Source organism: Myodes glareolus, chromosome 16 (genome assembly GCF_982192425.1).
Source record: "Myodes glareolus chromosome 16, mMyoGla1.1, whole genome shotgun sequence".
NCBI classification, from domain to species: Eukaryota; Metazoa; Chordata; class Mammalia; order Rodentia; family Cricetidae; genus Myodes; species Myodes glareolus.
This window is the reverse complement of record NC_142041.1, coordinates 29,923,003-29,937,063: the sequence shown is the minus strand read 5'-3', so window position 1 is coordinate 29,937,063 and position 14,061 is coordinate 29,923,003. Positions and strand designations below refer to the sequence as shown.

Below are 14,061 nucleotides of genomic sequence, written 5' to 3'. Positions count from 1 at the left end.
GAAGATGCTCCTCGCTCTTCTCAGCTACCCCTACTGGTCTGCATCTATTTCATGCTCCATGTTGCCATGTGCGCGCGTGAGCACACACGCGTGCACACACACACCCCAAAAACAAAAACCTCCAGACAAAGGAGTCAACACAGTGAGGCACTTTCTCTCCCCTTAGGACTTCCTGGTTACAGATCAGCGACACTTGGATCCTGGCTCAGCCCAAGAACATTTTCTACCTCCAAGCCCCTGTGCCAGGGTTTGCCCTTTCCAGACCAGAATTTCCTCTGTTAGTTTGGGGACTAACATTGTGCCAGGAGGGAGGGAGGAAAGGCGGTGGGAAAAAGAGAGAGAGAAAAGTTCTAAGTGGTGTTTTTTTTTTTTTTTTTTTTTTTTGGTAACAGGGAAGGCTATGCCCTTGAGCAGGAAAAGCTGGTGGGTTGGTGGGTTCTTCCCCTAGTAGGGCCCTCTGTGTCGCTCTGTGATGTGGGAGCTTCCTTGCTTCAAAAGATTCCAGGCTGCAGGATGATCATCGTGACCATGGTGTCAGGGCAAACAACGGAGACCGTAAGTGGCTCAGCAGTTTCCTAGCATGCTCAAAGCCCTAGGTGCGCTCCATTCAAGCCATGCTGCATGTGTGCGCGCACACACACAACTTCCAATGAAGTCCTAGGAGACCCTGGAGTATTGCTATGACACCAGGCTGATGGACCTGTCCAAGTCTCCTGATGACCCCAACACTAGACACCTCTACCTGGAACAGCTTTTGCTTCATCTCCAAAGCCCACCCTGTCCTGACTGCTGCCAAGCAGAACTAGTCACCCACTGTCCCTGCTGTGGAACCCCGTTATGGCTTGCAGTGTCATGAGTAATTTCACGGTCTCCCCTCTCCTTACCCACTCCACTGGAAACCTCCTGAGGCCAGAGGGGGGATCCACTTACCTCAGTATCCACCAGCAAGTACTGTGTCTGCCGAGCCAATTAATTTGTTTCCATTTAAGAAGCTCATTAGGGAGCTTCCTCATTCTGAGGGAGCTGCAAAGTTCCTCTCTCTTGGAACTGCCCCTCTGAGGGATGGTGGAGCTCAGATTCCTGGAGCCCATGGCAGTATCTGAGAGAAATTAAACATGGAACTTGGGGCACAGGGTGTTTGAGAACAGGGCACTTGTGCAAAGGGACAGAGCACATTCCAGTTGGAAGGGAACCATCAGGGTCTCAAAGGTGCCTCTGAGATTTGAACATATCGTCTCAGGAAGTGTAAGGAGCAGATGTGACAGTCTGTACTGAATCACCCCTTCCCCTGGCCCTCCAGGGGCATCCATGGGTCAATTCCAAAAGGCAACCGATTGTCCCAGTGTTTCTGATGAGCTGTTCCCAGGGCCATTGAGTGCACTTCTCCTTCCCAGACCCTCGGTCAGGTGACACCAGATACCTAAGTGTCTTCACAGTCCAAATCTTTGCCCCCTGACCACTGCTGTAGCAGAACCTGAGGGTGGGTATCCTGGTCACCAAAGGCCACCAGCCAGAGTTGCCCAGATGGCTTAAAGACTCGGGTCTTCTGCAATTTCCCTACAAAGGGCTGCTCAGGGAGTCTCTCCAGAATATGCTGGAGGGCCCTTCCCACCAGGAAAGTTTTCTTTCTTCCTGTGGATGCAATCTCGCTTGGCTGAGCTGCTGAAGGGGCCCTTGACTCCTCAGGGCTCAAGGACGAGCTGCTGAAGTGGCTGGGACATTGTGACCAATAATGAAGGCAGCGGAAAAGAAAGAAAGAAACCCAGTCCCGTGGCTCTGAGCAGGCGGCCCGGCCGTGACTAGGGGTTTGTGCTTTCAGACAAAAAGCTGGAGAGATAGTGTTAGCAACAGCTTCTCTCCTCCTCCTCAGAGAACTACAGCACATCCCCCACCCCACTAATTGGCAGATTAAAAAAAGAAAAAAAAAGAAAAACCCAAAATGAAAACCAAATCAACGCCAGTACCCTGAATGTGAAGGTTCTGGAATGGAAAAGCCCTTTCAATTGTTAGATGTCCAAGAAAACATGAACACACGCTGACAGAGGAAACCAGCCACAGTCAGAGGAAGAGGGAGGGGTTCATAAAATAGGGGAAAATTCCTTTTAGCATCTCCCATCCTGTAGGCTGGCTCCTTTGTGTGCCCCGGTTCCTAAGGAGAGTGGGAGCCTGGGCCTGGGGGAAACTTCAGGAAGATGAAGACTGCCTTGCAGGGAGGCCAGGAGTCCCTTAAAGGAGCAAAGGCAGAGGGTACAGATGCCCTTGGATTGTGTCAGTAGTATTCACAGGGCCTTTGTTTGGGGACACCCCTCCTGGCACTTCAGGAAATGCCCTGGAGGTCTGATTCCAGCCTCCAGCAGGTCTCCCTGGGGTGTCAGGCCCTGGCCTCACTCTTCTTCCTCTTCCTCCTCCATGAGGGAATACAGGTCACTTTAGGCACTCCCTCACCACTTTCCCTGAAGGACAGTAAAGGAAAGGGTGACAGCTGTGGAGGCCAGCCTCCCAGTACAGGCGACAAGGCATGAGGGTGGGGGTAGAGTGGGGGGGGGGGACACTGAACTGACAAAGGGACCAGGAAGATGACACAGAAGGTGGGCCGTACATGGAAGGAGATGCCAAGGAAATGGCTTGGCTTCAAGCTGCTGAAATCAATGGCAGCTACCCAAAGGTGGCTTTTAGCTCTGTTCTGCCCCAACCTGACAGGCAGCTTTGGCAGGTCTAGACCTGCCTCAGGCCTCTGAACACTGGGCCTGAATCTGTCCAAGGTAGTGGTGATAACCAAAACTGGAGATGACCAAACTATCACCGGCAAATATTCTAATTCACATGTGCTGGGGGACAGTGGTCATCAAGCTTCTAGTTCATTCCGTCCACCCAGGCGGCTAGCACAGGAATTTGGAAGAGGTTCTGGAACCCTGCTGGTCAGTCAAGGACAGCCACGCCTCTCACGCTGCCCTCGGACACAGCAGAGGCAGGTGTGCCGGTTCATTTCCATCAACACCTTGACAGAAGTCAGAATCAGGAGACACTGCTCCGGACATGTCTGTGGGCATGCTTTCTGGCCAAGAATTAGAAAAAGGGGAAGGTGGTGGAGATGGGAGGGTTTGAAGGGAAGGAGGGGAAAATGATAGTCTCAAAAAATAAAAAATAAAAGAAGATGGTGGCACTATTCCGTGTCTGAGGTCCCAGCATTAACGCGAGGCCACGTGAGCAAGAGCATCCACACTCTTGCCACCCTCGACTGCGAGGTTTCCTGTGTCGTCTCGTGTCTATACCGTCACAGCGAGACAGGTCTCTAAGTACGTACAGCTACAGAGGTACTTCTAGCCATGTGGTGACCAAGCACGTTCCATGTCCCTTGAAATAGCTGGAGTTTTAAGGTGACAGTGAGGCCATTCAGAGCTGATGGCAGCACCAGCCTACTGGGTTGCTCACGAGCTGTGTGATCTTAGGAGGTTAGCCCCAGCCTGTCTTTTCCCCACGTTAAACACTTCCAGGGGTCAGTGTGACTGGCTGATAATGGGAAGAAAGCCCTCAGTAGACTGGAGTGAACCTGAGGGTTTTGCTCAGATTTGCCATCAGCTACCATGGGTAGGACAGGAGCCTGATAGCTTGGTCAACTTTGAGGCTACAGACTCAGCACAGGGTCTGGCTCACATCTCAACACAATGACGCATTCCTCTGGCCACGCACCGAGGTTCTGTTCTCAAAGCGGTCACTCAGGTACCCGGAAAGTTACCAAGCCCTGCTAGGAGCATGCCGCTCTCCTCCACAGGGTCTGCCATGCCAGCAAGCCCAGTCCAGGAAACACATCTTGCTTGGGAATTAAAACCAGCAGGCTCTGCAGAGACCCTCAGGGATATACTTTTTAAAACAAATTAAAAAAGGGCTAGTAATATATATTAAATGACTATTTTATTTACACACCCTATTCATAAATAATTGTATCCTTTTCGACTGCACAATAGCTCCTTGACATCTAACGATTACAGAGTGTACATCTAGAAGTAGATGGGGGCTTACTCTGGTTTATGACATGGTCTCTGGTGTTTACACTCAATATGCACACCCAGAGACTCAGACATGCACCAGAGGGGTGGCTCCCAGGGCTTCCTGGGCTCCCAGCACCAATGGGAAAACCTCGTCCATACACAGGTGAGTTCGTGACAGCTGGAGAACAAAGAGATGCAGGCCAGGGCTCGGCCCCGCCCACCGCTGGGCCCCGCCCACCACTGGAGCAGCTCCACCTTTGTTTACCCTGGAAGGCATCTCTTTGGATTGCAAATATTTTAATTCACAGAAACTCAAGGAGGGGGTGGGGCACGGGTTGGGGTGGTGCGGCAGCAGGCTGTCCCTCTTCATCCAGGCCTTCTCCGACCCTGTAAGTGACAACAGCATTCTAAGACATGCAGTGGTGTGCCAGGACCATACACACGACACACTGGACACCGATGGCAACACAGGATCAGGCTTGGTCACAGAGCAGGGTGAGGCTGGTCTTTTCACAGAGTCCGCACAGCCACTGGGTAGAGCAGGGACAAGTGCTCCGCCCCTTTGATGGGCAGCTTCCTGGTGGTGTAGTAGTGGATGACTTCTGGGACACTGTCGAACGGGGGGCTGTTCTGACCCAGAACATACTTCTCTTTGGTCTTGGCCAGTTTCATGTGCATAAAGCCCTGGTTGCTCCTGCAAAGGAAACACGGATGTCAGAAGTGTGCGGTATCTGAGGGGGGAGGCACTCTCAGGGAGCCACTGGCTCCTGCTTCTGTATGTGCATGTTCTCTCCAGGGGCTACCTTTGAGCATGGGGTCAGGAGTCTAGGACAAGGGGTCCCAGCCACACCCAGGAGCACCCTCCACTCCAGCATCTAATTGGGGTACAAGGGTTAACCACTACTTATGGAAAGACTTTGTATCTGGAAGGTTCTAGGGATTGGGGGTTTTACCCAGCCCTTCTGCAGGGACCTGTTTAAACTCTGCAGTTATATGCGATGTCTCAGGAAAGGGATACCTCATTCAGGAACTACACTTCCTAGGGCAGTTAGCCACCTGACAGGCTATATAGCCAATGGAACGTGGGAGGGTTTGCTTTCTACCCAGCAGTCTCCCAGGCTCCCAAGGCGGAGTTCCTTCCTTCACATCAGTGGCCTGAAGACAGTGCAGACTCTACCTGCACTTGACTTTCTGAGCTGTGGTAATACATGCCCCACTCCAATACTTAGTTTCCCAAGATCATCTGAGGAGCAGGGCCAGGTCTCTGTGCCCACTCTCCTTGTTTCAAATCTGACCAGAACAACTTAAATAAACCAAAGGAGAGGCAGTAGCAGGCTCCGACCATGTGTCCTGGTCCATCACAGTCTGGCAGTGGGTACAGGTCATGGAGGAAGAAGACCACTGCCTCAACTGCTGGCATTGTGTCCCAGAAGACCTCTCCCATTGGAGGTGATGCTCTTGCTCACACAAGCCTCCACCACCCTGCCGCCCCTGTGCAGGCTGCATGCCACTTCCTGTTCATTCACCCAAACCTGACCTGTGCCCACTCCTGTGCAACTTGTTAGAAACCTAAGGTTTCTGATTGGGAGTGTGCTACCATCTCAGGGCTCACCCCTATAACTCGTCAACAGCCCTAGGGATCCAGCAGCCAGGGCTATCTAAGGAAGCCAAGAGTCCCATGTGGGCTCTGGGGGCTGTGGCCTTCCTGAGCCCCAGTTCCCTTTCTGGTTTCTAAGTTCCAATGTGGTCCTTAAACATGACCTGTCCTCTGGGTGAAATGGGCCCCCCAAAACCTATGTTCTCCAAATGGGTAGAAGGAATGTCTAATGACATGCAGGCACTGAGCAATCCATCTGCGCATAATAATGTATTTAGAGATGTCACCCTGGGCTTAAAGGAAATCGTTCAGAGAGCAATTACATTTCGAGAGAGAATAATTCTTGTGAAGAACTGAAATTTAAATTGAGAGTTTTAAGGGTGTGATGTTCTAATTACAGATCCTGTGGCAAGCTCTACTCCCAAGTGAAGGGTCACTACACCTGAATCACCTCGGAGCTAGAGAGGTGCTGTGTGGAGCGCTGGCTCCGACACCTGGGAAGGCAAGCATGTCACACACAATACAAAGTGCAGTGTGGCCAAGGACTCGTGCCCCCAGCATGATGTACAGCCCACAAACACCAGCCAGCTTGGAAAGGACCTGGAGCTACAGTGAGGTGATTTACCGTTGTCCCAGAGCCCAGCTCAGCCTGCCTGGTGTACAAGGGTGCCAGGAGTGGCTATAATTCGTCACTATCCTGGGGGTGCAGGGGTGTGTGCGCGCACCTGGGGGGGGGAGTGTGCTGAAGTCGTGGAAACCAAGCCACCTAGCTCTGAGATCCTTCCACAGTCAGACCTAAAGGAGCAGGGGCTGACGTCACAGTTCCCACTGTATGTCAAGGGGTCAGAGCAGAGCAAGGAAGTCATAAGGCTGGCATTAATACGAGATTTCCACACTAGATTCTTGTGTCCTCTAGCAGGCAGTGGGTGGAGGAAGTTATGCCTCTATTTCAAGGCAGTGGCCAGTGGAAGGGCCCCTGCACTTCCTATGCACACAGGGGACTTGAGGTCACAGCAATCAGCAGCAAGGCCCACTTCTCTCTGGGGAGCCTGTCCCAGATCCTTGGTGCTCCCTTAGGCAGGGTGGCAGGAGCAGCAGGAGGGCCTAAGCAGATATCCTCTCCATGCAGAGCCTCCATGACCCTGGTGCGAACCTCACCAGGCAATGGCAGATCAGAGACCAGAGGGTGGGGAGGAAGACCATACATAAAACTGTCCCAGGAACCAGGACTGGCCTATTCCAACCTGTGAAGCTCCAGGTCATGAAGACAGGTGACCCTACCCTAAGAGGTTCTTGGATCTTCAGTCACGTCAAAGGTCATGTGACACTGTGTGCATGCATGCACACACTTAAGTATGGGATGGTATCACAGCCTGGTTGGTTATAAGAGATTTAAAAATGCCAGGCGGTGGTGGCGCACACCTGTAAAACTGGCACTCGGGAGGTAGAGGTAGGCAGATCTCTGTGAGTTCGAGGTCACAAGAGCTAGTTCCAGGACAGCTAGGACTGTTATACAGAGAAACTGTCTCAAAACAAAACAAAACCCAACCAAACAAACGAGGGGTGGCTTTAACCACTTGTAACACTGCATGAACAGACAGCAGCAGGTGTGGTGGCTCATTTTTTTTAGTCTTCTTGACATAACCTGGAACCACCACGCAGGTTCTCTGCTCCTGACTGTGGATGTGGTGTATGTGATCCGCTGTCTCTGATTTCTGTCTGACACTCCCTAATGAGGAACCTGGAGACCTGTAGATCAGCCTTCCTCTCCGAGCTGCTTGTGTTCTGGCGTCTTCTCTTCAGGATCCCACTGTGTAACCTCGGCCGGCTTTGAGTTTGCTATGCAGACAAGCAGGACCTCAAACTCAGAGATCTCTGCCTGTCTTTGCCTTCCTAGTGGGGGGATCAAAGGTGTGTACCAACAAACCCAGCCTGGGTAGGGCATTACCACAGCAACAGAAAAGGAACTGTAATAGAAAGGAAGCCGGGCAAACTTCTGTGGGGACCAGAGAGTGGATTAGATCAAGGGTATGCACAGGGAGGCTGTGGCTGCTCACAGCGAGATGGTTTAGTGAGAAGTAGCCTGTGGCCACTGTACCCCCTCCTCACCCCCTTTGATACCCTGGAGGAAACAGGCCAGAGAGGCGCCCAGCAAGGGGGCTTCAGATGCCACGAGAATTCTGTGCTGACATGTTTAGGGCCAGAGGGGTGGGCTCCAGGCAGATCCTGCTCCTACCCTCCTCAAGGCACAGTGCAAGGATGGCACCTTTCCCAGGGAGCTCTGACAGGCTCCTGCCAACTGTTTCTTTGTTGGTTCTGTTTCCTTTGATAGGACATCTTGTGAGAGCGAGTCACAATTAAGGGTGTTTCTGGTGGGCGACCTGTCTAATGAGTCTTGTAAGGCCCATAGAGGCAGGGTGCTTGGGTTGTCAGGGCACTTAGATCGCTCATTACCATCACAAAAAGCACCTCCTTGTCACTGTCCCCAGGATTAGCAAGCATGCCTGGCGTGTGCTGGCCTAATAACAGGCCCCACCTCGCCTCCTAATCATGAGCTTTAATAAAACATCACTCAGCCCACAGCTGCCCGCCGCTGAGTCAGGGTGTGGGGCCTCACCTCTCGCTTTTAGACCTAATTGCTTGATGCATATTTCATGAAGAATCCTGGGTAATAGTTATGTTAAATCGTTTCTTTTCATGATGAAATGACTTAAAAACACTTGCATATAATATTTATGTGGGAGAAAGGAGGAAATAGCCCTGGGACTAGCACGGTAGGACCAGCCACAGGAGTCCAGAGCGTTTCTGCTCTGCCCTGACTTTCTTGAGTCAAGTGCTTGAATTCTTTTTTAGCTCTGGATCATCATACATGGTTCCCAATGTCAATTCAAAATTCAAGATACTAGTCCTTAAACCTTACTAGACTCAGAGCTAAGCTTACATATCTAGCATCACTTGCAGATGGAGAAACTGAGGCTCAGAAAAAATGGGGCCAGGATTTGGATCTGAATCCTTCCTTTCTCTCTTCCTCTAAGAAACAAAGCCCAGGCTGCCCTCAAACTTGCTATGTAGTCAAGGATGACTTTGGGCTCCCAATCCTCCTGCCAACTCTCAAGTGGCAGAATTAGATGTCTTCAACCATACCCGGTCTCAAACCTACATCTCTTGGACTCAGCGGCCTGAGAGCCTTTTTCAACCTGGCACTCAGGACCTGCAGCGACCACTGGGACCTCATCATCTCTGACCAGTTGCCAGCCGGATGGGCCCAGGTGGGTGTTGTGAGACTCACAGTTGGCTACCCTATCTGCTCACTGTGATGCTTCCCAGATGAACTAACTCTAGCCTGCAGCCAAGGCTCTCCAGGAATTCTACCCTTTCTCCACTGGCTGAGTAGTCAGGGTCTGCCTAGAGCAGGGATCTGAGGCCCTCTGACTCCTCCCCAGCTGCACGCTCTGGAGGGCAGGCTGGAGAGTGAGGTTTAGGGATAGGGGTGGGGTGGGGCTGTCAGAAGAAGTCCGGTGGGGTGGGTACAAAGATCCATAGCTCTCAAAGCATGTCATTTTCTCCAGGGGTCAGACTTCTTCCTTGGAGTTCAAAACTCAGGTCTGGGATCCCTGAGCTGGCCACTGCCCTTTGCATGGGCTCACATGCATACGCAAAACCCACAAATACAAGACCAGTCTCTTCCCATGTTTTGTTTTCCTGAAGGGTGCAGTCACGCACTTTAAATGCATTCAACAACGGAGGAAGATGGAGAGTTCACAGCCCCTGTCCTCCACAACAGAGAAAGGACTAAGCTTCGAGGCCTGAGAGGACAGGTTTGGTATCCTGCTCTAAAGACAAGCCTCTGGGATGTTAGGAGACAGACTGGCTTGGAAGGTAACCATGGCCTAGTACCTCCACGGCCACACAGCGACAGCCCCTGGTATAACCCCACCTCTTGGCCAGTTTTACAACTCAGACCTCTAGTCCCCTCCCACCCTTCCAGACATGGTCTTGCTGTGAGCCCAGGCTGGCTTTCTGCTTCCAAAAGGACTTGAGTTTTTATGAAGGGAAACCCACGTATCTCCACCTACTCTGACTTTGAGGGACATGGTGCTGGGACTGCATCTCTAGGGAAACCCTCCTCATGTCAGGGAACACGTGCTCCAGCAGGGCACATGCTCTGCCAGGAGACTTGAGAGAACAGGATCACCAGTCATCCACTGTATGGCTGCCCTGCAGGGTTTATAAACCCTCACAACCAGGCCTCCTAGCCTTAACTTTCTGGGTGGAGAAACAGTCAGTTGAAGCTAACTGCCTAAGGAGTAAGCCTTTCATCTCTCCTGGTGACACTGTAGACTAAAGTGGGTGGAGACTGGCCCTGGTGACAAGATAATCAGATGGCATTCAGTAGTTAAGACCTCAGATTTTGGGAGGAGGAGGGAACACATACTCCATGGGGAGCCATGGTGATCTCTATGGACTATAGGTGATTTCTCTATGAACACATTCCAAAACGTCATGGCAGCCTTTTTTTGTTTTTAAAAAAGACAGGGTCTTGCCAGGTGGTGGTGGCCCACACCTTTAATCCCAGCACTTGGGAGGCAGAGGCAGGTGGATCTCTGTGAATTCGAGGCCAGACTGATCCCTGATCTACAAAGTGAGTTCCAGGACAGTCAGAGCTGTTAACATAGAGAAACCTTGTTTTGGGTGAAAAAAACAAAGACAGGGTCTTGGGGCTGGACAGATAGTTCAACGGTTAACAGCACTGGCTACTCTTTCAGAGGACCCAGGTTCAATTCCCAGCAGTTCACAACTGTAATTCTAGTTCCAGGGAATCTGACACCTTCATATAAAAATACAGGAAGGCACAACACCAATGCACATTAAGAAAGAAAGAAAGAAAGAAAGAAAGACAGACAGACAGACAGACAAATGGTGGTGATAAGCATGCTTAGTTCCAGTACTTAGGGGGCAGAGACAGGTGGATCTCTGTGAGTTCAAGGCCAGCTGGATCTATAAAGGCCAGCCAAGGTTACCCAGAGAAACCCTGTCTAGAATCCCCCCCCCCCCGCAAAAACAGGGTCTTTCTGTGTAGCCTCAAATTTGGATCCCCCACCCCCCCAGGGCAGGGAATTAGAAGTGTGGTAACCACAGGAGGCAGTGCTGCCCAGGGCCTGATCACCTGAGATGCCTGAGAAGATCTTGACTGTTCCCTCAATTCATGACGAAAGTAGGTAGGTGGACTGGAACTAAATACAGATGCCCACTCTACAGATGTGAAAATGAATGCCAAAGTGAGGGAGAAGCCTCACTTTCTGGACCACAGGGCAAGGACCCTGGAGCAGAACAGCATCCTTCACTATGGACTGTGCTGTCCAGGTACACAAGTAGCAGAGATGCCCTGTGAGCGCAGAGAGGTGGGGGGACAGGAATAGGCTGAACACCTGCACCTCACCACCTCACAGGGCCTCCAGCGACAAGCCAAATACTGCCCAAGTCGTGAACAATGTCCAAACGTAAACCCTGCTGAGCCAAACAGCGTGATTTATAGCCAAATAATGACCCTTTCAGTAAAGACACGGAAGGGATCAGCCGTCCTCGGTGCGTCCTCACAGTGCCGTCCTCGGAGGACAAACAGGCAGGCAGGCCGGGAGGAAAAGGCCTGCCCTCACACACAAAGAGGAGGCTGGGCAAGACGAGATCAGGGGCAAAACCCACATGAGCGTCACCCCAGCAGCTCTCAATGACAAGACTTGGGCAGGAGGAGGGAGCCGCCATTTCTGAGGTAGGCAAAGAGCACGGTGATGGGGCTTGGTAGCTGTCTCCGGGGCCGGTGTTCCCACCCGGCCTCTGACTCACGTGTGTACAGCTCAAACAGGAGGCTGGCACCGGACCAAGCACTGACTGAAGTCACTGATGCCATAGGACAGGGACCCTCTGCAAAAGGAGGAGGGGACCCTTCCACTGATGTTCTCAGTGTCTCCGAGACACGGCTGCACGGGTTGGGTAGGGAGGAATGGGGGCACAGACACAACCAAAGCACCTGGGCCAAATGGGGTGGACAGAATCCATCCAGGACAAAAGGACAGGTCTCTCGCAGACCACATTCTCTTTAGGTGACTGAGGCTCTCAGCTGGGCCCATGACTCCACCTGCCCCAGAGGAATTTGGCAATGTCTGGACAGTTCAGGGCTTAGCATCTAGTAGGGAGTCAAGGATGATTCTAACAGGAAGGTAACACAGATAACAAAACCCAGCCTAGAATGTTAATAGTGTCGAGTGGAAGGCCACACGCCTCCTGAGTCACCAGGACAGGAATCACACCTAGCTGTCCTCCAGACACTCTCAGGATAAACAAATGCGACCGCCTGGCTAAGGCAAGGCCATCTGGCTCCTTGACACAGGACCTGCCAACCGGCTTGGTTCTCAAATAACTTCTAGACTACTTCCAAGACCAATCCCCACACCTATCCCTCCTATTCCCTCACAAGAGGGAGAGCTCTTGGGCCTGAGACCTAGTATACTTGGGAGACAAGGATGGATACAACCCAGGGCCCTAGGCCAGACGGCCCTGGGTGTGAGGCTCACACTACCCCGTGTACGCCATGCTCCTTTAGGCTCACTCTTTGATCGGAGCAAAGGGGTTCTCTCTACCTATATAAAGGACGTCCTGAGTTGAGTTCTGAGCCGGCACTTGAAGAGCAGGCAGGGTCTCTTCTAGTGCAAATGCAAGGCCTAGGGCCGGGCCCCCAATATGGGCCTCACTTCCCCTGCTGAGCAGAAACTGCCACACAACTGTTGCCCATCTGGTCTGTCTGTCTGCTGGCTCCAGTCTATCTGGGCCCAGAACCAGCATGTTCCCCGAGCCTGTCTGGTCTGTTGTTCATGGCCAAACTGGCAACCTCAAACCCACGATGGCCAAGTTACCCTCTGGCTGCAGCCTCCCTAGTTCACTGGTAGCTTTGTCACTGAGCATCAGTGGGCAGAGCAGGCGATACTGGCAGGGTGGTTACTGGCCCGAGACTCACGGCCCCACATGCGCATTCTAAAGTATACCATTTCCACCCAGCTGGTGGCTCAGGCCTGTAATCCTAGCTCTCTGGTAGGCCAAGACAGAAGAGCTGCAAGTTCAAGGACAGCCTGGGTGACAGAGTGAGTTTAAGGTCACCCTAGGCATGCATGAGGCCTGAGGTTCACCCCATCCCCTTACCGGAAAGACAAAACAAACCCACATTGTTATGTGAGGAATCCACATGAGAATAGGAGGAGGAGGGAAGCAGGGTGAGGTGGGAAATCCTGGAACCCCAACATTTGGGGAGCAAAGGCAGGAGGATCAGAGTTTGAGGCTAGCCTAGGCTAGTCAGTGAGTGTCAGGCCAAACCAGGTGACCTGAGAGCCCGTTTCAAAAAGTCAAGAGGAGAGGTCTCTCTATTGATAAACATGACCAACAAACATGACCTCTAGCAGGTGTCGAGCGCTCACTGGGGATATTCCTGTATTCGGAGCTCTCAGAAAGAAGACATCACTGAGAGGCCCAGCAAGTGGCAGGGGCAAATCCCATGATCTGTCCACGCCACAGTGCCCTGTGAGGTTCATGGAGGGTGACAGAGGAAGCTGCCATCTTCCTACACTGGGGTCAACAGCCCTCTAACCTCAGGCAGGTTTTCTCCAGTTCACAGGCACATGGCGGACTGACAACAGCCCACATGTGAGCATTGATTTACAGTGGGAAAAGTCCCAGCTGTCTTCAGGAAATGGGGCAGTAGGGTTGAGAGTTCAGGATCCGGGCCTGCTTCCTCCTCCAAGGCCTCAGTTTCCCCATCTAGACATTGAGAAGCACCTTTCTAGTTCCACCTGAGGAGGCAGACAGCTCCTGTGAGCACTGCATGTTCTCACTGCTCACCGGCAGCCAAATCCCCCACTACATGGTCTCAGCTCTGCAACGCAAAGTTTCCCCCCTAGAGCTGACACATGCTCCTTGCCAGTGGGAGCTGCAGCTCCAAGCTCTGGTTCTGGCAGGCCTTGGTTCTATATGCCCTGGAAGGCCAAAGAGGAGCACAGGAGGCAGCTCCCCCCTAACTGTCCTCACCAGGCACAAAGTCCTCCCCTTCCCTCTGGTCGTCACTAATGGGTTTATAGCCTGATTGGCCTGGCTGGTGGGTTTGTGTAGCTAGGCCACCTGACAGGCATATGTGCATAAACTCCATCATTAATGGTGGGTGTCTGCTGACCTCCCGAGGGCATCTCTTTCCTCTCTTTCTCCTCAATCTCAAAGGTCAGAATTCTACTGACCCCCACCCCCACTGTCCATTAGGTGCAGAAAATTCTCACCTCCCTTCCAAAACCAAAGTACACATGTTTAAGATGACTAACAAGCAAAAGCCATGGTTTAGGCCACACTCAGAAGATTGACAAACAACTCCAAAAGGTCACGATCACTTCTCAGTAGTCTGGGCTTTTGGAGGGCAAAACCACTCATGTTCAACATTCA

The 14,061-nt window shown here is 52.1% G+C and overlaps 1 protein-coding gene across 2 annotated transcripts in view; it reads right to left on the bottom strand.

Moving 5' to 3' along the window:
* Positions 1–3,895: 3,895 nt before the first annotated feature.
* Positions 3,896–14,061, bottom strand: part of Shb (SH2 domain containing adaptor protein B) — a 110,405-nt gene continuing 100,239 nt past the window's right edge. For both annotated transcript variants that reach the window (XM_085677197.2, XM_048419802.3), the window contains one exon: positions 3,896–4,683. In XM_085677197.2, the coding sequence (XP_085533323.1) occupies positions 4,500–4,683 (184 nt within the window). In that variant the 3' untranslated portion in view covers positions 3,896–4,499. The remainder of the gene's footprint in view (positions 4,684–14,061) is intronic.